At 36.4% G+C, this 24,235-nt stretch overlaps 1 protein-coding gene across 4 annotated transcripts in view; it reads right to left on the bottom strand.

The window, feature by feature from the left end:
* The window catches only part of DENND6A (DENN domain containing 6A), a 63,940-nt gene that overhangs the window by 19,695 nt on the left and 20,010 nt on the right, over positions 1–24,235 (bottom strand). For 2 of the 4 annotated variants that reach the window (XM_027039052.2, XM_027039054.2), the window contains 9 exons: positions 18,745–18,857; positions 16,661–16,741; positions 15,215–15,320; positions 13,893–13,972; positions 12,774–12,836; positions 11,730–11,785; positions 3,252–3,374; positions 2,630–2,725; positions 425–519 (listed from right to left, as the gene is read on the bottom strand). In XM_027039052.2, coding sequence (XP_026894853.1) covers positions 425–519; positions 2,630–2,725; positions 3,252–3,374; positions 11,730–11,785; positions 12,774–12,836; positions 13,893–13,972; positions 15,215–15,320; positions 16,661–16,741; positions 18,745–18,857 — 813 coding nt within the window. The remainder of the gene's footprint in view (positions 1–424; positions 520–2,629; positions 2,726–3,251; positions 3,375–11,729; positions 11,786–12,773; positions 12,837–13,892; positions 13,973–15,214; positions 15,321–16,660; positions 16,742–18,744; positions 18,858–24,235) is intronic. The other 2 variants (XM_027039053.2, XM_053219191.1) reach the window with 2 other exon arrangements.

Genomic DNA, 24,235 nt, shown 5'->3' with positions numbered 1-24,235 from the left:
TAATTAGTACCAGTGCCACAGAAATTGTATAATACTGGTTTTGAAACCTAGCAGAGAATTTTGTGCCAAGTTGAATAATTCAAGCTTCTACAAGGTTTTATTCAAACAGTATTGGAAATCCCCATTTAATTGGGTTTACATGTATACAAAAAGTAGCTCAAATTTTTAAGGTTTCATTTTGTTATAATTCATTCCACGTTTATAACACTAGAAGTACATTTGTTAATAGGAGAACATGATGGGTTACATAATTTTAGTGGGAAGTTACTATGCTCTTCTCTTAAGGCCTTTATGCAGTCTGCCTCCAAAAAGGTTACCATAAACATAATTAAAAAGTAATCAAGAGCTTATAAACAAAGGGGAAGAAATTATCCTGCTTAGCCACATTACATAGTAAAAACAGAACACTGAGTTTATACTTTACCTGCAGGTTTAAGGTCTCCTATTCGAATAATGTGTGGCCAATGCTGGAGTGTTTTTGCAAAAAAAGGGTTGGTTACTCCTAATATGACTGAGGGCCTACATAAAAACAAAACAGAAACAAAGTGAGAAAAAGACAAATGCTCCATCAGTGAAGAATAGTTTATAATTTCTTTAGATTGAACAACAGATTATCTTTTCCTTCACTCCATGCATTACATAACAACTAGATGCCAGGCACCATGTTTAGCCCTAGACAAGGAAAGATGGAAAGACATGGTCTCCCTAAAAGCATACAGGAAGAAACGTATGCATACCCCATCACAATGCCACAGATTAGAAAATGGTGATGGGGGTATCAAACATACAATAATTACAAAGGAGAAACTGTATCTATCAAGAGGATTAAAAGACAGCTTCACTAAAGAGATGACATTTGCACAAAGATATGAAAGATGCACAGAAGTTCTTTCCCAAATGGATAAGGGAGGTAAAGGTGATGCAGGAGAATAACTAATATGTGCAAAGCAATGAAATGAGATGGTGGAGTGCCTGAAGAACTACAAATAGCTCAGTATTTCTCCAGCACAAAGCAAGAATGATGAGTGAGTTAGAAATGAAGGTAGATGGCTGGATGCTGGCCAGATTATTAAGTACCAAGTTAATATGCTAAGAAGTTTAGAAATCTTGTAGGCAAACAAAAGCTAATAGAGAACCAAGCGGAAGGATGCCACATGAATGAAAATGTAGGAAGATCACTCTAGGAAATCTGCAAGGTGTCCTACAAAGACAGTAAGAGATTTAGGAAAAGCAACAGCAGACATGACAAAGACTGGAGACAGTTAGGCTGAGAACAGACTTTTGGAAGAAGATAACAAATGTTATTATGAAAGATATTTTATGGTGTTAAATTGACAGAATTTGGTAAAATTTGATGTGGGGCATATAAAGAAGGAGAAATTTATGACAATTTTACCATTCATGAAAATAGGAAGGAGCATGGGTTTAGGGAAGAAAACAAGAAGACAGAAAGAATTCAGTTTATACATGTTTAGTTTCAGTTGCCATTAATATACCTAGGTGGTAAAGTGATAAAAAACAACAACAAAACCCTGGACATATAGGTCTGCACCTTGCAAAGATCTGGGCTAGGCAGATTAATTTCAGTCATTGGTATACAAGTGTTAACAGAGTCTGTGGGTAGAGATAAGATAGCTCAGAAAGAATCATCAGTGTGAAATCAGATCCCAGAACACAGTGCTGGAGAACACCAACACTTAAGGTGCTGGCAGAGACAGAGACATCTGCACAGGGGACTGAGATGCACCACCAGGCAGACAGGTGAGAGTGGTGTCAAAGATTAAAATGCTTTCAACAGCTTAAATGTTATTAAGAAAGGGAAGGCAGGGAAAATAGGACAATAATGTGCGCACAGGGTTGGGCAGTGAGAGGGTCTTGATGACTCTGACTTCAGTGGAAGTGGAGAAATCAACCTGTGGGTGCCTGGGTGGCTCAGTCAGTTAAGTGTCTGACTCCTGGTATTGGCTCAAGTCATAATCTCACAGTTGTGAGATCGAGCCCCACATTTGGCTCCACACTGACAGCACAGAGCCTGCTTGGGATTCTTTCTCTCTCCCTCTCTCTCTGTCCCTCTCCCACTCACACAAGCATGTACACTCTCTCTCAAAGTAAATACATAAACTTGAAAAATAAAAAAGAAATCAACCTGCAATGGACTGAGAAGCAACCAGAAAGCCAAGAAGTAGAGACAGTACGTGGAGATTTCTTGTTGTTGTTGTTATTCTAGAAATTTCACTATGAAAAGAAGGTAAGCAATAGAGCAGGAGCTAAGGGGGAAAGGGTAAGATAATTTTTTTCCTTTAATATATTGGGAAGAATTTTGATGTTTCCATGCCAATTCAACGAAGAAGAAGGAAAAGGAAGTTATAGAGCAACAAGAGATAACAGAAGGCAAGAAAACAGAACTCAAAGTATAATCAGATGGCTATTGATGACAATACATCCTCCACTAATAAATAAAATCATTGAAAAGAAAACAAGTTTTGACACTTGACATGTAGAAGCATTACAAGCAGTTCCTCAAACCTTCCTTTACCAAATCAAGATGCCAATAAGTTCAAAATTTAGTTTTACATAATTTGGTTATATAGGAAATACTTGGTCAATAAAAATTATTTTGTTTACTCACGGGGCTTGAGTACGAGTAGTATATTCTTTGAATTCGCTATCATGAATAGTGAAGTAAGGTCGGAAGTCACTGAAGTACTTTAATGGAGAAATACAGCTGTGGAGGAAAGAAGAACATTTTAAACAAAGGACACAGAAATTAAAGGCCCTACTCAATAACTATAAAACATCAATAACACACAGTATACCCACATGGGATTACTTATTTCAGTAAACAGCAAACTTATTTCAGGAAATCAGAAAGACAAATGGAAATACATAATAATATGGAATGGAGTATTGAAAGAACACGGGACTTGGGGCAGAAGATGGGTTGAAATTCTGGCATTACCATTCCCTAGTTACATGTCTTTTACTAGACACTGACCATTCATGCAAAGTTGTCAGGTACCAACTTTGCATAAGTGAATGAATGTTTCTTGTTCAATCAATCAAAGCAAAAAAACCCCCCATGGTTCCAGCCCTCCTGGAGCATGAATTACTTATCTCATCCATGAAACGGGGCTATAATGAGCACCCTTCTTATAAGAGAGGTGTTGTCTGGATCAGTGCAATGAGTGTGCAAACATAACACAGATGGAAAAATGCTGCAACTATCACCATCAGGAACCAAATATACTCACTTCACAAGTGCCAATACAGTCTCTGACGACTCTGATGGTGACGGTGCCATGACCACGAGGGGCTCCCCCAACAGGACCAGCTCCCAAAGCATCTGACTATGAAGGAAAACTGGGCAGAAACACCTAAAAGGTGTTTATATGGTAGAAGTATTATTTTCCAACCCTGTTTTTTAAGTTCTTAGATAATCATTCTAAAAACTTCATACTGATATAAATTCTTCCAGCTATTTGTACCTTGTTGTGACATACAAATTCATTTAGAATACGGTGATGCATAAGTCTCTTTAGTCCACATTAAAAAACATATCAATTTGACTCATTACAAGTTTTAGAAAATGAAATGTGATATATTGACACAGAATGGCTGACAAATAATAAAAGCACATAAAATAATTATTAAATTATACCATATGGTAGATTTATTTCATCATTATTGCTTTCTTACATTTGAATTTCTGTTGTAAAATTTTGAAGAAAACAAGAAAAATCAATTTTCCAAAGGATATTTATTGGATGTAATTAATTTAAGAGCCAAGGCATTCAATGTTAAAAAATGATGGAAACAAATCACAAGGGGGAGTTCGAAGGCCAAACAACAGAATGATTTCCTGGGCAGATCCTTCCCTTACAGAAATGCTGCAGATTTTTATAGTAGCCCTGGAACTAGATGGAAGCCTATCAGAACAGAGCTCTGGCACACTACTTAGCCTCAGACATTTGGTAACTTTTACTTACTTAGTAATTTCTTCCATTAGGGTAACAACTTTTCCCACTAGATTGGAGGAAAAAATACTTATCTATTTATAAAAATCATAATCAATCTACCCAGTTAAAAACATATATACACACAAGAAACAAAGAAAGGCAGAAAGAAAGTCTCTTTTGTCCACATTAAAAACCATATCAATTTGACTGATTCCAATTTTTAGAAAATGAAATGCGACATATTGACATAGAATGACTGACAAATAATAAAAGCATATAAAGTAATTATTAAATTGTACCATATGGTAGACCTATTTCATTAATATTGCTTTCTTGCATCTGAATTTCTAGTGTAAATATTTTGAAGAAAACAAGAAAAATTAAACAAGAAGGAAAGAAAGAAAAAGAAAAAAGCTTACATGCAAAAATATAAAACAGATTTGTGGAATGGAAATTAGGGAAATTTAGTTTTAACTATTCAAAGGCAAGAATACAAATGTGAAGGAAGTGCAAAATAATAAAGCAAATAATAAACAGCAAAATAATAAATAAATAAATAAATAAATAAATAAATAAATAAATAATAAACAGTTCAAGGATAAGACAAACAAGCTCTTCTTCCTCTTCCTTTCCTAAACAATTCAATCCTAAAACAGAACATGGTGCATGGTAGGCATCTCTGCCAGGACAGAAAGGAAGACATGATGGCTCAGAGCAGGGTGTGAGGGCTTATGTGAGATAAGGGAGACGTTCACATGGAGAAGGTGACTTGCTGTGGGGCTGCTGGAACCCAAACGTGGTGAGGAAGGTGTACATGTGTGAAGGTGATCTGGTTTGAGATGACAGGCCAAGAAGTGTGAGGGGCCTGGAGGGGCAGCCTGGTATGAAGTGTCAGAGCCAGAGTGTGTTGAAGTTGTCCACGGTGGAATGTAAGAGCAGGGGGAATAGGGTGTGTGCATGGAGAGGTGGTCTGGGATGAGGTATAGGAGCACTGTAGGGTAAGGAGGGCTTTCTTCTGGGGGTTGGCCTAACATCGGGAGCCCGAGCACAAGCAAGCATATGGATAGGGGGCCTAAATGTGCAATACAGAAGCCTAACTGGGGTAGGAGCATAACCACGTGGGGGGAATCTGGCATGGAGCACAGCCTGAGAAGGTTGAGGAAGGGTATTTATGAAGGGCAGGTGGGTGTAGAGTGTCAGAGCCCAAGTTGGGTAAGAAAGTCATCTGCACGGAGGAGAGGGTTTAAGCAGCGATGAGATACTGGTTACTAACAAGGAGTGATTAAATAAGTAAATAAATTAAGAATAATAGGAGGTAGTTCCTCATAAAGGGAAAAGAAATACCAATATAGAAAGAAAACTAGAGTGAACCTTGTCTTGTAGGATTGGAATTGGGGGTACTGGTGTGACTTTAGGGTTTTCAATATATACACATGTAGAAATACATATGCAAAAATGTATACATATTATATATGAGTAGGTACATATGCATCTCTTTACAAATATATATGTATGTATGTGTGTGTGTGTGTGTGTGTGTGTATATATATATATATATGTATACTCCCTAGTTCTGTCCACTGAGAGGGCCTAAAATCAGTGATATTCCAATAGCAATGAGCTCAACCAGTACCCAGATTTTGGCTTCTGAATCCTATTCTCCACTAAAAAAAGCCAAGGCTTTTCGAAGAAATGGGTGATTCCAGGGCTAAGGAAGAAAAAATACAAGAAAATCTTGGCACCCAAGAAAACATAGGTCCACGCAAAAGCTTATATACAAATGTTCGTAGTAGCATTATATGTAACAGCCAAAAAGTAGAAACCATCCAAATATCCTTCAGTGAATTAATGGATAAATAAAATGTGGTATCCACACAACAGAACATCATAAAGTGAATCAAATAATGATTCAGGCTACTGCATGGATAAACCATGGAAATGATTTGCTAAGTGTAAGCAGACACAAAAAGCCACGTATTTTAGGATTCTATTTATATATCCCCATATATAAATATGGGGCATATTTATGTATGTCCCAAAGAGGCCAATCGATGGAGATAGAAAGTAGATTAGTGGTTCCCAGAGGCTGGTAGAGGAGAGAGAATGGGGAATAACTGCCACTGGGTACAGGGTTACTTTTTGAACCCAGTTCTAGATGAAAATGTTCTAGAACTAGATAGCAGTAATGATTGCACAACTTTGTGAAATACAGTAAAAACCAGTGAATTGTATATTTTAAAAGAGCGAATACTATGGTATGTGAATTATATATCTTTTTTTAATTAAAAAAAAAAGATAAGCTTGGCACATTTTATACTAGAAAGCAAGGAAGTGTTTCAGGGTGCCTAAGTGGCTCGGTCACTTAAGTGTCCAGCTCTTTGTTTTGGCTCCAGTCACGGTCTCATGGTTCATGAATTTGAGCCTACATCAGGCTCTGTGCTGACAGTGCAGAGCCTGCTTAGGATTTTCTCTCTCTCTCTCTCTCTCTGCCCTCACCCACCCCCACTCGTGCTCTCTCTCTCAAAAATAAATGAATAGACTTTAAAAAAAAAAAAAAAAGAAGGAAGGAAATGCTTAAAGAATGACAAGGATATGTAAAAAAACAAAACAAAACAAAACAGAGGCCAACTTGAAGACAAGTGTCACTGGCCAAATTGGGGACAACTGGAACACCAAATGAGAATAATGGATTTTAGTAACCTATTGAATAAAACAGAAAAAAACAACAGCCCATAAAATATACACAATGTAATGATTTAAAATATTTCTACAAATTCTTTGACACTCCTTTTAAAACATGGAAGCCTAGTGGCTCAGTTGGTTAAGTGGTTAAGCATCCAACTTCAGCTCAGGTCATGATCTTGCAGTTCATGGGTTAGAGCCCTGTGTTGGGTTCTGAGCTGACACCTCAGGGCCTGGAGCCTACTTTGGATTCTGTGTCTCCCTCTCTTTCTGCCCCTCCCCCAACCCTGCTCTGTCTCCCTCTCCACCCCCCTCAAGAATAAACATTTAAAAAACAACAACAACAACAACAACAACAACAACAAACCATGGGAGCCCAATCTTCCCCCTCTTAGCTGTGGGCTACGTTATTGGTTTACATGTAACAAACAGAATAAGGTAAAGCAACAATGTGCAATTTTGAAGGTTGGGTCATAAAAGACATTTTGGCTTCTGCCTTGTCTCAGATCACCTGCCCAATCCTGTGAGAACATTCAACTTGCCCTATGGGCCGGTCCACATGGCTAGAAATGAGGCTCCTGCTAAAATCCACAAGAAATGGTGACCTCCAGCCAGCAGCCAAGTAAGCCTTTTAGGGAAACAGATACTCATGCCCCATTTGTCCAAATGACTAAAACCCTAGCTAGTATCTTGACTGCAACTTCATAAGAGATTTAGAGCTAGAACCATCTAGCTAAGCCATTCCCAGATTCCTAACCCTCAGAAAGTGTGTGAAGTACTATTTGTTCTCTCAAGCCTCTAAATATTGGGGTAATTTATTACACAGCAATAAATAACTCATATACATAGTTTCAAAGTGCCTCCCCACAAAATACTTATTCACAAAAAGAAAACGAGTAACTACCAATCAAGAAGCTTGGAGAATACCACAAAGTAAACGTCACCAGTAATAACGCAAGCTACCTCCATGTCAAACATGCAGAGCTTGAATCTAATTTTGAGTAAATCCCAGACAGACCTAAACTCAGGGATTTCCTGCAAAATAACTGTCTTGTAACCACAAGAAGCTTAGGTGTATGAAAAGAAGACTTGAAGATCTATTCCAGACTGAAAGAGAGACAGAAGAGACAGGACAAGGAAATGCAACAGAAAATTCTGAACTAGTATTGTGACAACTGGTGACATCTGAATTAAATAATATTATCAATGTTAACTTCCCAATTTTGATGGCTGCATTATATCCTTATTTGTACGAAATAAGACTCTAAAGTATTCAGAGATGATGGGAACATCAGGTCTTCAAATGACTATCCACTGGTTCAAGGAAAAAAGTTTTCTATATTATACTTACTACTTTTCTGTAAATTTATGATTGTTTTAACTATCTATATGCATGTATACACATATACATTTACAAATATAAACATATATATATATAATTTTGAAACAATCACAAATTTACAGAAAAGTGGCAAGTGTATGTATGTGGGTAAGTATACATTTAATAGTGGGATGCCCTTAAGGCATTAAAGCTGGAAATTATGTTTTCTCACAAGTATTGTAATATATTCTCAGTAAGGGCAAAAACAGACAGCAAGTACAGTTATAAGATGAAGCATTCTATGAAATTATAGTACATTAGAAATATCTATTATATAAAGTACTTTTATTAGGGGAGATAAGTATTAAATATTCAAGGAAGAAACCTATCTCCAGCTCGAACTTTAATAAATATTGATGGTATGTGTCTAATTAACTGCAGTGTAAAATTACTAAAATGAGAGTTCTGTAGGAAAATCATAGGATATTTTTTCAGTATTATTTTTATATCTCCACTCTGGAGTGGCACGCTTTATGCTAAGCTCTACTGCTCCCCACCCCTGCCAAAAGCCATCCTCTGGCAAAAATGAGAAACTTACTCCAAATAGATAAATAAATGAATAAACAGATACATACATAAATAACTAGATAAATAAAGGTTTCAACCTTTTTCAGAAAGATATACCATGTTATTATAATCTTGAAAACTAAACTAACATCTATCAAAGAGCATCAGACACATCAGATTTTATGTAGTAATAGTAATAGACTTTTACACTCTTTGAAACACAAAAACACTCATAACTGTTATCTATCCTGCCAGTGGGGTAGAAAGCCAAGAAGGCTCATTCTCAAGATGAGGGCAAAGAGGAAGATGACAACACATCACTGATATGCCTCCTGCTGCGTGAAGAACCAACAGCAAGTATCATTAGGTAAAACGTCCTTGACTCCAGGCAAGAGAATGTCCATTTCTTTCAACAGAAAACCATCCCTCAATTCTAAGCCCAACTTAAAAACTGAATGAGAAGACTATGTACATGACTGAGAGGGCTGAAACGAAAGCCATGGTCCATGGATACGTGGTAGCTTAACAAGCCTTGACTTGCTAGAAGGAGGGGGACTGCATCTCTGGCACTCAGCTCCAAACATCTTTCCAGGTCTCTTTCCTTTGCTCTCAAGCTGATTGTGGGTATAAAAATATCACCTTCAATATAATGATAAACATTTAAACTCTTATTCACAGGAATAAATGTACAATGTAAGCTCTCCACAAACAAAATGAAGAGTGCCATCATGGACGAAGCACTAATCTGAACATCAGATGTTAAATGCTCGGTGCAGTGCTCTCTCTGTGTGGGACTATTATTGTTCAAGTTTCCATTTTCTCACCTCCTGAGCAATAAGAATTAAAAGAACAACACACTAACTTGTCCTACTTTAAAAACAATAACATGTCATTCATAATCAGGAGAAAAGATATATGCTAATAAAAAGTGTTAGTGGTAGGAATAACTAATTGCCATGAAAGCAAAGATAACTGATAAACTGAAAGGCATTAAGACTTGCACCCAGCAGTTCAAAAGAAAACAAGTCTGGTAATCAAAATCTATATCAACTTGTGCCAGTTCTTCACTTATTCCTAAACGAATGAAGTATTAAAACTATTAACAGTATGGATCCTTCTTAGTGTATTTTTCCTGTAATAATTATTCATGTATTTGGGGGGCACTTCTCCTCTTTATTCTAAGAATGCTACAACACTTAATTTTTTAAAAGAAAATCAATTTGAGGGTGCCTGGGTAGCTCAGTTGGTTGAGAGTCCGACTTGTGAGTTCGAGCCCTGGATCCGGGTTTGCGCTGACAGTGCAGAGCCTGCTTTGGATTTTCTGTCTCCCTCTCTCTCTGCCTCTACCCCGCTTGCATGTTTTCTCTCTCTCTCTCTCAAAAATAAATAAACATTAAAAATGTTTTAAAAGAAAATCAATTTGTTTTTAAGATTTATCATTTACGGGGGTGCCTGGGTAGCTTAGTCGGTTAAGCCAGCTTAGGTCATGATCTCACGGTTTGTGAGTTCAAGCCCCGCATCGGGCTCTGTGCTGACAGCTCACAGCCTGGAGCCTGCTTCAGATTCCTTGTCTCCCTCTCTCTCTGCCCCTTCTCACTCTGTCTCTCTCTCAAAAATAAATTTAAAAAATTAAAAAAAAAAGATTTATCATTTACATACAGAAACATTTACACTTAGCAAAGATATAAAACACTTCCATCACTCCAAAAATTCCCTCATCCCCTTTTTACTCAATTTCCCTCTCCCACCCTCCAGGCAACCACTGAGCTGATTTCTGTCCCTTTTCTAGAATATCTATAAATGGAGTCACTGAGTAAGTAGCTCTTTAAAATCTGGTTCCTTTTGCCAAACATAACACTTCTGAGAGTCACCTATGTTGCTGGCTGTATCAATAGTGCTGTCTTTTTTTACCTGCTAAGTAGTATTCCACACACATGTAAGAATCACATTTGTTTATCCATTTACCAGCTTATGGACAAATGCAGTTTCTGGTTTTAGACTGGTATGAATAGAACTGCTATAAACATTTGCATATAGGTCTTTGTGAGGATGTATGCTTTCATTTTTACAGGATAAATTCCTAGAAGTGGGATTAATAGGCTGTGCTAGGGCCAAGTGTATAAAACAAATCAAGCATATAGAACTAATCATCCTCTGAAGTAGTATTCCATGTAGTTTAAAGGTCACACATACACAAAATTCCACATACACCCCAAACCAAAAATCCCATTCTAAGCCTTTCACATGACTCCCGATTGCATGTATTACTATTTAATAACTGCTCTGCAACAACAGTGGTTTCTCAAGCCAAGCAGATCTACCCAGGAGCTGAAACTTGGACACTAATCCAGAGATTTCTATTCAGCTGCCCTGGGTAAGGCACAGGCATTGGTACTTTTCCCTGTTCTTTTTTATGTGCTAGATTCTCTTTTTTTATTTTGCATTTTAAAAAGCTTCAAACATACAGAAAAACAAAGGCAGTAGTGTAAGAACCCCCATTTACCTATCATCTAGAGTTAACAATATTTTACCATTTTTACTTCATTAATTTTTTTCTTACGGACGTATTTTAAGTCTTAGGCTCTACCAACTAAGCTAGCTGGACACTTCTTAGTAAATATTTTTAAAAAATGTTTTTAATGTTTATTTATTGTTTTTGAGAGAGAGAGAGAGAGAGACAGAGCATGAGCAGGGGAGGGGCAGAAAGAAGAGTGAGACACAGAATCCGAAGCAGGCTCCAGGCTCCAAGCTGTCATCACAGAGCCCGACACAGGGCTTGAACCCATGGACCGTGAGATCATGACCTGAGCCGAAGTCAGACACTTAACCAACTGAGCCACCCAGGCACCCCTTACTGAAGTATTTTAAAATAAAACACAAACCTCATGACATTTCACTTCAAAATAGTTAAAAATTCATCTTTAAAAATCAAGTCCATTTTCTTACATCATTACAATACCATTCTCACACCAAACCAAACAAAAAATAATTTGTTTCTACCATGTAATAGCCAACCACATCCAAATTTCCCTAATCATCAAAGTTCGTAACATGCATTAGGGATGAACCATTGATTTATAACCTGTGAAACATAATATGACTATTTTTTTCCAGTTTTTTCCACATTTAAGAACATTCATTTTCTAAAGAAATTAAAAACAATATCACAAAGCAAAGGAGGAAAGGCACTTAATAAAATTTACCTGAAAAGATCCACCTCATGAACAGTAGGTAAAATAACAGATATATGTGTGTCTGCCTGAGATAAAAGAGAAAAAATACAGAAGATATCACTAAAATTTACAGAAATTCATTTTTTAAAAATGCCTATCTATCTTGTGATCAATAAGCCATATTGCCCTATCTTTTAAGATTCTCTTCCTCCAGGAGCAGCCACAAAGAGATTGGGCCTTAGCAATCTCTCCTAACACAGCAGAAGGTCAAGGATGACAGATTCCTTGGATAAAACATTAATCTAATAAGTCAGAGGACAGATTAATTCACAACTGCATTATACCAGTTGATATATGTACATAACAGGAAAAATTAGTTTCCCTACTGCTTTCTATTTTAATTCAATTCAAACAATGGGAGTGTTAATATACCAGTTAAAACATTTCAAATAAAAACTTCAACCGGGGTGCCTGGGTGGCTCAGTCGGTTGAGAGGCTGACTTCAGCTTGGGTCATAATCTCACAATCCGTGAGTTGGAGCCCCACTTCCGGCTCTGTGCTGACAGCTCAGAGCCTGGAGCCTGCTTCAGGTTCTGTGTCTCCCTCTCTCTCTGCCCCTCCCCTGCTCATGCTCTCTCTCTGTCTCAAAAATAAATAAAAACATTAAAAAAATTTAAAAAAAAAAACAAAAACTTCAACCCCACCCATGAACAGATGTGACTGTGGGGGAAATGAAAAGCAATCATAACTAAAGAATCCTTTGACTGAGTTTCCTAAAAACAAAAGCCTGTTGACCATTCTTCTAAGAAGGTAAGAGGTTTTATGTACTTTCCCTTAGTCCTCACAGTTACATTATAAATTGAGTTCTCCAGTGTCTGCTAGATAACAAACAAGAAAAACAATCTGAGAAACATTAGAAAGTTTATTATCAATTTATTACAAAATTATTTAATGGGATATTTCAGTAATATTCAGAAATATATCATAAACCCAAGAAGCTCTATATTTGCTAGTTTAAGAATTCTGTTAAAGAGACTATATATGCTGGATTATTCTACCACAGTACCACACTACCTGCTGAGTTAACTGCGCTATTTGAGTTGTCCCAGGCTTGTCATGACATGTGGGAATCCGTACCTTGAAGAGACAGAGAAGAAATTAACTTTGGCTATAAAAGAATGTCCTTTATATGGTCTGCGACTCCCACTACAACGAGGGATCAGAAACACTCTTACCACTAAAACAGTACACTCAGCAATGCATAAAAATCCATAAAAACAAAGTATTTATATCAGATTTTAAAACTACAGTCTTATTTATCTTTAGTCACAGAAGGTAAGTGAACCAATGTCTCCATATTCCCATACACATGGAAATCACTAACTCACTGAGAAGCAAATGTGCTGAAAAACAGAAAAAGAGCATCAACTTCATACTGCTTCCTATTTATTGTTCCATTCTTTGCTTCATTAATATACACACACCCAAACACACCCTCTCAAGCTTGCCAAATTATGGGATAAATCTCACAGGAAACCATGAGAACTCACAACCCAGAGCTAGGAGTACCACTTTGATAATCTCCCAGGGAAAAAAACAGAACACATCCTACAGAAGTAAGTACATCTAAAAACACAGCATTGCCAAAAATAAGTCCAATTTGAAAATGAATTGCAAAAGCACTACAGCACATTCATACAAAGCCTGAGAGCAAAATGCTATTTCATTTTTAAAAAAAGAAAAGAAAACTGAATAAAAGCACCATATCCTGGGATGGGCATGCTTGGTCTGACATCACACATGAAGTAATTTATTACTAAGAACCAATGGCTTTCCTAATTTCTTCCCATTTTTACTAATTCATATTTGACTCTGCAAGTATTCTGCAATGCCACCCATCTCTGGAGGGCCATGGAGTTGCAGAAGTCTCAAAGGCTGCATTTACAGTCACATGTATTATACAAGAATGACACCCTTGTGTAAAACTCTAAGGATGAAATGGGACAGGTAGCCCCTGGAGTTGTGTAACTAATGGTTCTGTACAGCAGGATGAACTGTGGGATCTCTAACTCCTCACATACAAATGACAGCAATATTGACATTGAACATTATTAGGAAGTTAAAAAGCAAAACTCATCTATGAACTTCCTAGAGTTCTCTAGAAAAGGAGACAAATGAAATAAAAGCTATTACCTTCATTACAACCCCCATAATAGGCAGGTGTAATGTCTTCCCTGGCACTGGGGCAGGCCATCGATCAACATCATTACAAGCTGAAAAAATAATACAATCTTTCCTTAGTATAAGTTCAAATTGCAAAATATGAAAAATGAAACATTAGAAATTAGAACTCCAGGGGCGCCTGTGTGGCTCAGTCAGTTGAGCATCTGACTCTTGATTTTGGCTCAAGTCATGATCCTAGGGTCGTGGGATCAAGCCCTGTATCACACTCTGCACTGAACATGGAGCCTGCTTCAATTTCTCTCTTTCTCTTTCTCTCCCTCTGTCCCTCTCCCCACTTACGTGTTCTTGCTCTAAAATAAAATAAAAACTAAAAAAAGAAAAAATTAAAAAGGTAACAGAAAAGTAAAAGTGGTGAAAATATCTTGCATTTCACCAGAAATACACCTGTGTTCTTTTTTTTTTTAAGTTTATTTGTTTTATTTTGAGAGAGAGAAAGAGAGAGGGAGGGACAGAGTGAGAGGGAGAGAGAATCCCCAAGCAGGCCTCACACTGTCAGCCCAGAGCCCAACATAGGGCTTGAATTCATGAACCATGCATGAGATCATGACCTGAGCCGAAATCAAGAGTCAGACATTTAACCAACTGAGCCACCCAGGTACCCTGAAATATACCTATGTTCTAAGATACAAACTAGTTCATAAATTTTTTGAAAGGGAGTTTTCCTATTCTCATCACTACCCAAATTAGCAACAAAAACATAACACTCAATAGAGGCCTCTGCATTGAGTGACATAAAGATTTGTTTAAACACTACTCTGAGAAGCAGAGCTGTCAACTTCATATTTGTTCATCATTAACCTAATAAATAGGCATCATCTATGCTGCAAAAGGAGATAATAAAAGATACCGTCTTTTGTGTTTGTAGGTAAAGATGAAGAATAGCTTTTCATCTCTCTCCTACCATATAGCCCTTACAATTCTTCTTTTTTAAAACAATTTTAAGAGATATTTTTTAAGTTTATTTATTTATTTTGAGAGAGACAGAGAGAGAGTGGGTGAGGGGCAGAGAGAAAGGGACAGAGGATCCCAAGCAGGTTCTGTGGTGTCAGCTCAGAGCCCATCATGGGGCTCGAATTCATGAACTGTGAGATCATGACCTGAGGTGAAATCAAGAGTCAGATGCTTAATTGACTGAGCCACCCAGGTGTCCCTAGCCCTTAAAATTCTTAACTAAATTTTTTAGAAAGTCAACTTTATATTTATCAGCCATTTCCAGGAAAATTTTTAAAACTCCTTCATAAAGTATCTAAGTCACACAATATTTAACTTACCTGCTTCCAAATAAGGTTCGCTCTTTTCAAAATACTCTGGCGCTATCTGTTTGAGCACGGTATGAAAAAAATGAATGTAAGGTAGTTTGCTGATCAAAACCAAGGACTGGAGAGAAAAAAGAAACATGATTTTTTATTTTCCTGATGATTACAATTTAAATTTGTCATTTCTTATAAAATCAATTACTAACAAGCTAAATTCAGCAAAAAGTGTGGATTTTGAAAGAAAGTTTTTGCAGTAAACGGTTAAAAGAAAAACTACATAAAACTACAGTAGCAGAATGCAAGAACTTTAACCTTATTATTACACCTTAAGAGCATAAGGGCATATTCACAGATTCTCCTGCTCTCCAGGAAAAAGAATTTCCTATAAAGAGACAAATATTATGGATAATTTCCAAGGCCTCGCTACTACTGTCATTAGCAAAGCAGTTCTACCAGGAATTAGTGAGATGAACTCTTCCTAATATAGGAAGAGCAAATTGTGATGCTTTTTCAAACTAAGACCTATGATTGCTGTTATTTTAGTTTTCAATGATCATAACCATATACTTAGAAACTCTGACTTTATAGTTGGGCCAATTCAGATATGGATTATGCCAATTTTTTCATCTATTTCTCTTGAAAACTACTTTTTACCTTTCCATCCAATATCAATTAGTGGTCAAGGCACATTCTAGTTACAAAAGGTAAAGGTGTGTCCCTGTTAGCTGTAATTAAATCAGAACCAATTATTATTTTTAATGATGATTGGAATTTTTTAATTAACTAATTAATCAATTTAAGTAATTTCTACACCCAATGTGGGGCTCAAACTAACAAACCCAACATCAAGAGTTGCATGCTCTTCTGACTGAGCCAGCCAGGTGCCCCTAATTTTTTTTTTAAAGAAAATAAAATGACTGTACATTTAGAATGGAAATACTAATGATTAAGATGTTGCTAAGATGTATTTAGTGACTCTTAGCTGTTCAAAAAAAGATACTGCAGACTTTTATTAGTTGTAACGATATTAAAAATCATCTGTTCATTCTTTTCCTCATCCCAAAATGTGGAAATTAAGCAGATTCATTTGGCTTTTAACAATTTCATACAATATGTATAACTGTCAGGAATCTAGCACAGAGATAGCAGAAAGGCAAAATTCAATCCCAGTTAAAAATCTAGGGACAGGGGCATCTGGGTAGCTCAGTCGGTTAAGCATCCAACTCTTGATTCTCAGCTCACATCTTAATCTCAGGGTCCTGGGCATGAGACCCACTTTAAAAAAAAAAAAAAAAATCTAGGGACAGGTATCTATAATCTAAAAAAACAAAAAAAAAATGTAAGTTGTAGTATGTTTAAAGATAAAATATCAAAGACTTTAAAGACTATTCATCCTTACAGTTTCTATTTTTCTAGCCACAATATAAAAACAATTTCCCTATTAGTGCATATGAAATTTACCTTCTGGAAGTAGCCTCTTTTTAGACTTTTATCTCGAACTTGTCGGAAATACACATATCCGTAAAAATAAGCAGGATCCTTCTATGAAAGAAGTGACAAATAAAAAAATACATATTGCATTCCTTTTGTTATTATTAACATCACATTCCTTTACAAACCTGAACTGAGATATGAAATATACACAAAGATCTAGTTATGCTTTTCCACCAACACAATCATGATAGTAACTGGCAGATGTAAACTTGGAGCTTACCCAAAGGTGAAATCATTTCAACTAGAGTACTAAAATCAGACTTTTCCCATTAAAACCTCCTCAGCTTATGTTGTTTATTCACGTCTGTACTAGTTAATGGACGTCAGGAAACAATCAAATTCTACGTTTTCTCCAATGCTACATGTATATTTTTAAATTGTGCCTACAAGTATGAGTTAGGGGTCAGTCTTAATAAAATGAGGTATCCTAATGTAAAATTTTGAGAGAGAAAAAAAGGAGTTAAATGCCAATCTGAATGTTACATAATCAGTTCTATTTTTACCTAATAAAAATGAAACACCGAAATATTTATCAAAATATAATTTGAAAGTAAATACATTCCAAAAAACATAAGAAGTTTTTACATCCTAATGAAATATACTTTAACCCAGTTCCTAACTGATTATTATTTGCACAAATATTTATTGACCATCTACTTTGAACAAGGCATTGTGCTACAGAAGTTAAAAGATGCATCAGATATAGTTCCTTAAGACCACAATCTATGAGGGACAAAAACAAACCTCAAGGTAGGTACTATGAAGAAACCACAAAGTGTTACAGGGAGGCCAAGAGGGAAGAGATTACTTCTGTCTATGGGGATCAGTAAAGATTTCATAGAGGTAGCTGTTTTCGAATGGGGCATTGAAGGATGCATAGGAGTTAAACAAAGACAAAAACATCCCAGGTTTAGAGAGCCAGAAGTTTGAGCAAAAACAAACACACAGAGACTGAAAAATACAAGCTACCTCAGGAAAAAGCACATAGTTCAGTTTGGTTAAAATGTGGCACATGTACAGAAAGGAGATAAAGTTGGAAACTGGAAACGTAAAGGTCTTATCTTGGAAGGCCCAAAAAGTGAGGACAAGGAAATAGCACTATCATTGCCTCTTTATTCATTAAGCAACAGATAGCCATTTTGTATTTATTTTTATATAATATATACATGTACTTTAGCTGACAACTCTGTATACAATATATTACATTGAAAAAAACCCAAAAGATGGGATGTCTAGGCAAAATTATTATCCTCATCAGCCCTCAATTCCCTCATTTACAAAAGAAACTCTCAGAACACTATGAGGACTGATGAGATAACACAAGCTTATTAATACAGTGCCTAGAATATAAGCACCAGTCAATAGTAACTATTATTATCAGTTGAAAGAATATGTTGATAGCGAAAGCAAAAGGTCATGGAAAGGAGTAGATGGCTATAAGACATTTCAAAGGTAATAGCTTTGCTAACTGGGAAAGGGTTCCTGTCATTACTGGAACCAGGGAGGTTAACTGTAAATGCTGATTTTAGGCAAATGAGGTCATACTGGATGTACTGATAGGACATCCAGATGGAAATGTTCCTCACACAGTCAAGAGATGTAAATATGGACTACCAAACAGAAGCCTATACTCTGAAATCATCTAAATTATTAAAATTGTTTTTAATAAATAACTGGAAAACAAAGCTCAAAAAGAGACAACTACAATTCTACCATAAAGTAGGGAATCTTCAACTCTAAGTGATATTTACTGGTATGGTACCACCCCAATTCCACATCTAAACAAAGAGGTATTAACAAATGAAAGAAAACCACCTCAACATTCTAATTGATTTCTAAAATTCACAGTGGCATTATATGTTTCAAGAACAGTAACTTCGTAAAGTTTCTTTCTTTCACATGCTGAATCCTTATGAATTAGACTCACTTAGGAAATCTAACAGTATAATATAGTAATAACACAAAAGTAAAATATTTCTGAATGCTTTAGAGGTAACTGAGTTCTAAAGTTTCCTCTCACATGGACATTTTTCTATTGCTACTTTTCCAACCTTTAAGTAAACTGGTAAATCTTTGTCATAATGATCCAGGAGACAATGCAGTGACACCCTCCTCCCAGAAGATTGTCGAAATCTAAAACAAAACTGGGTATCTCCAAGACAACCTAATGAAAACAAAAATGAAAGTAATTAAGAATAGCATAGCGTAACATTTATTTACCCAGATTCATCAAACGTTAGAGCTAATAAGGTCCTATCAACCGTTTAAACCCATTCTATCACGTTTTAGAAGAGAACAAGGAGATCCTGAGAATTTAAGTGACTTGTCCAAAGCTACCTTTGCTGGTTAGAGGCAAAGCCATTAGCAAAACATGCATCTTAACTCCTATGTCTTCTTACTATTTTCCTATTCCATTTTCCCCAAGTAATTAAAAAAAATTTTTAACTGTTTGCATGTAATGTTGACTCACACACATAATAATGAGAAAAGGAAGCCAAATGCAAAAGGACGTATACAGTTCAAATCCATTTATATAGTTTTTGTTATTTTTTTTAAAGCAGACAAAACTAAACTATAGTGTTTAGGGATGCATAATTAGGTGATAAAAATATAAAAAAAAGCAAGACACTTATCACTGTAAGAATCAGAATTGTGGTTGTATTTGGAGGGAGGAAGGAAACAGTGTTTAGGAGGGGACATGAGGGAATATGAGGGGGCTTTTAAGGCGCTGGCAAGTTCTATTTCTAGACCTTGTATGTGTTTTGTATTTCACAATGAGAAGTTTTTTTTAAAAAGACATATATAGCAAACTCAGGAAGAGCCCAAGTAATAGATTCACTATTTTCCTCATTTTAATTTAAAAGGTTTTTGATTAGGAACGGCTGGGTGGCTCAGTTGGTTAGGCATCCGGCTCAGGTCACAATCTCGCAGTTCGTGGGTTCGAGCTCCGCATTGGGACCTGTGCTGACAGCTGGGGGCCTAGGCCTGCATTTTGTGTCTCCCTCTCTCTCTGCCCCTCCCATGCTCATGCTCTGTCTCTCTCTCTCTCTCAAAAAATAAACATTAGAAATAAAAATAAAAATAAAATAAATAAAAGGTTTTTGATTAATAAAGTTTTTAAACATTAATCATTTCTACCAAACCTCTTAAAACATGTAAAATTTACCTAAACTATCTGGCAATAATTACAAAAAAAAAACATAAATAGTCTAAAAAGTCAAAGACATATTAAGTAGCTTATCACTGAAATTCTTCCTGGTTATTATATTTAAGAACTAATAAGATTATATTAAATATGAAATGTGCTCAAGATTTTATTATTTACTGTTACACACTGAAGTACTTATATTTTCTTAGCACGTGAAGTTCTCAACAAAGGAGGTAGAAACTTGTTAATGTTTAAGTTTTTTAAAAAACAACATACCTAAATGCAGTTATAGAAACTAATATTTCTTATTTATTTTTAATTTTTTTAATGTTTATTTATTTATTTTCAGAGAGAGAGCACACGTGGGGAAAGGGGAGGGTAAAAGGGAGAGGAAGAGAATCCCAAGCAGACTCCACGCTGTCAGCACAGAGCCCGATGTGGAGCTTGATCTCCTAAACCATGAGACCATGACCTAAGCCAAAACCAAGAGTTAGCTGCTTAACTGACTGAGCTACCCAGGCGCCCCTAGAAACTAATATTTCTTTGGTGATGAAGTGCGCAGGGGACTGGAGGATGGGTCAAGTCAATTTCTTTACTTGTTACAATAGATAGTTTAAAAATAAGGAAAACACATGAAACCTGAGATAATGGAAAACACTCCTAGCATTGTTTTAGTTCAAGAGATTTATAAATTGATGGTTCAATTTTTCCCTTTATTAGACATTTAAATATTGTGTTTTTTTTTTTAAAAAGGGAAGAAAGAGCCAACAGACATGAACAGATGCTCAACATCACTCATCATAGCAAAATGCAAATCAAAACTACTATGAGATACCATCTCATTCCTGTCAGAATGGCTAAAATCAAAAATACAAGAAATAAGTGTTGATGAGGATGTGAAGAAAAAGGAACCTTCATGCACTGCTGGGGGGAATGCAAACTGGTACAGTCACTTTGAAAAGCAATATGGAGATGCCTCAAAAAAATTAGAAGTTGATCTACCCTGTGATCTAGTAATCACACTACTGGGTATTTAGCCAAAGAATACAAAACCTAATTCAAAAGAATATATACACCCCTATGTTTATTGCACCATTATTTACAATAGGCAAATTATGGAAGCTGTCCAAAGGTCCATCGATAGATGAGTGGATAATATATACACAATATATATACACACAATGGATTATTATTCAGCCATAAAAAAGAATGAAATTTTGCCACATGCAACAACAAAAATGGATCTAGAGAGTACAATGCTAAGTGAAAAAAGTCAGAGAAAGACAAATACCACATGACTTCACTCACATGTGGAATTTAAAAAGCAAAACAAAGGAAAAAGAGAAACACAAACCAAGAAATGGACTCAATGATAGAGAACAAACTGATGGTTGCCAGTGGGGGGTGGGTGAAATAGGTGATAGGGATTAAAAAGTGCACTTGTGATGAGCACTGAGTAACGTATAGAATTGTTTAATCACTATATTGTACACCTGAAACTAATATAACACTGTATGTTAAAACATATTTAAAAAAAAAAAAAGAAAATGCCACTAAGAAGTACACATTAATTTCTCTGAGACACGTAATAGGATAGAGCAGGAAAAGATAATGGATTTTAAGAAACAGATACGTAGCATCTGGAAAATGCAAAGAATGCTGAATTTTGTGAAAGGGAAGTAATGAAGCTCCCATAGCCTTAACTCCCTACCCATCCAGCTCCATTCTCAAATCATGGGCATGCTGTGAGAACTTTCCAGTAATCAGCTGCACCCACAAGCTATACAGAATTGGTCAGGAAGACAGTTCACTAAGTCAAAAAGCTTTAGCCATGTTATCCTTGTCAACTGAGGTAAATGGTTCCTGTTTTATGTTTCAGAGGTCTGTCCCTTCACACACTAAAGGTTACTAAAGAAATATCAACTCTTGGGGCACCTTGGGTGGCTCAGTCAGTTAAGCGTCTGACTCTTGATCTCAGCTCAGGTCTTGATTTCAGGGTCATGAGTTCAAGCCCGTGTGGGGCTCCACGCCAGGCATGAAGCCTGAGAAAGAAAGGAAGAAAGGAAGAAATATCAACTCCTTATCTTGCTAGACCTGTGTTCTCCATTCTGACCTCATCATTATGATGAGAAAGGAGACATTACAGATTGACGATCAGATTTTTTGCATTTGCTATGCAGAAAATGATACCTAGAAAGAGCAAGGAAATCCTGACACCCTACAACCTCATCAAAAATAAATCTCTACTGTTAGTATGAGCCATTCAGTTTGTCAGTGTAACAAGAGACTGCAGCTCTACACAAGCAACATAACAATTACATGTGAAAAACGGTTACATGAATGTGATCATGGGGGAAAAGTTGGGACCTGAGGACAAAGGCACCACGATCAATGGAATCTAGTCCCAGGTCTGTCAATAATTAGTGTTCTAGAAGTCACTTAACCTAAGATTCTCAATTTCCTTGTCAACAAAAATGGTATCATAAGATACTCTCTAAAGTCACTTCTAGTGGCTATGTTCAATTATTCTAAAATAAAACTCCACAACTGACCTATAATTGTACTGAATTCCAAGCATCCTTTACCCAACATATTCACTAAGCTCTACAAAACTCCAAAAAGACCTAAAAGTTATGCTATTTGCACCACACCTTTCTGATTATTAACATTAAAAATGAGAAAACATTTTAATGTAAATCATTTTTTCCTTATATAAACCAAGGTATAGGGATTAACTTACACAAGTTTTAAGATCAAGTGACAGCTCTCCAAGGAAAATAAACCTTAATATGGGTTCTTGATCAAGGGCAACGTAAACCCTTTCCTTTGATAAAATAGCAAGTATTAAGAAAGCAGCAGATTTGCTCTTTAAAACCCCACAGCTTTAAGGTAAGTTCCAGTTTAACTAATCAAGACCATGGTTACTAGCCTAGAAAACAGAACTAATAAACCAACACTCTTTAAACCAAGAAAATTGCTGTGACCTTTCCCCACCATCCTTTTCCAAATAACTAAGTTCTTACAACAGAAATCAAACACAATCCCAGGTCAAAACTATTGTCATTATATTTTGTCACTATTTTGGAAGTGATTTTTCCCTTTCAATATATGAGTTGAACACTACTATTTAATGAGTGCTTATCCTGTTCCAGGCACTGTTCTAAATGCTTTAGATATATTAACTCATTTGGTCTTCATGCTTCTCAGGTACATCCCATTATCATTCCTGTTTATGAAGAGGAAACCAAGGCATAAAAAGGTCATGTAAACACCCAATAAAATGAATCCCCTAAATGGCAGAGCAAGAATTTAAATCCAAGAAGTTTGACTCTGGAGCTGGTACTCCTGACCACTGCATCATACTGGCTCTTTCAAGTCAAGACCTAAAAAACACTCCTATTGATATGAAATATCCAGAGTATATAAATCCATACAGGAAGTAGACAGGTGGTTGCCTAGGACTGGTGAGGGGTGAAGTAGGTGGAAGGGAAATGGAGAATGGAGTTTCTTTCTGGGGGACAAAAGTTTTCTAGAATTGATCGTGGTGATAGTTGCACAACTCTATGGATATACTAAAAATCATTGAATTATACACTTTACGTGGGTGAATCATATCTCAATAAAACATTTTTAACGCGACTTTATTGCCAACTGGAGCAGAGATCAAAAGCTTCTTCACTCAAAAAAAGTCCTTCTTTGGGGCACCTGGGTAGCTCAGTCGGTTGAGCATCCGACTTTAGCTCAGGTCATGATCTCATGGTCTGTGAGTTCGAGCCCCGCGTTGGGCTCTGTGCTGACAGCTCAGTGCCTGGAGCCTGCTTTGGATTCTGTGTCTCCCTCTCTCTCTGCCCCTCCCCCACTCGTGCTCTGTCTCTCTCTGTCAAAAATTAATAAACATTAAAAAAAAAAAAAAGTCCTTTTGGGCGCCTGGCTGGTTCAATCTGCACAGTATGCAACTCTTGATGCTGGGAGTTGGGAGTTCAAGCCGCATGTTGGGTACAGAGTTTACTTAAATAAATAAACTTAAAAAAAAAAAGGTAGAAAAAAAGTTCTTCCGAAAAACACCCTTCAGATCACACTTCTTGAACTCACTGGTCTCTGTGCCACACAGTTCATTCAAGTAAGGAGCTGGTTCTTTCAGTCATGGCTCTTCCTACATAAATGTCACATGGAATACCAAGAAGAGCTTTCCCTCCATATGGTCAACTAATCTTCGACAAAGTAGGAAAGACTGTACAACGGAAAAAAGACAGTCTCTTCAACAAATGGTGTTGGGAAAATTGGATGGTGACATGCAGAAGAATGAAGCTGGACCACTTTCTTACACCACACACAAAAATAAATTCTAAATGGATGAAAGACCTAAATATGAGACAGGAAACCATCAAAATCCT

This window comes from Acinonyx jubatus, chromosome A2 (genome assembly GCF_027475565.1).
Source record: "Acinonyx jubatus isolate Ajub_Pintada_27869175 chromosome A2, VMU_Ajub_asm_v1.0, whole genome shotgun sequence".
NCBI lineage: Eukaryota > Metazoa > Chordata > Mammalia > Carnivora > Felidae > Acinonyx > Acinonyx jubatus.
Note: the sequence above shows the minus strand (reverse complement) of the source record. Positions and strands in the feature narration are given on the sequence as shown.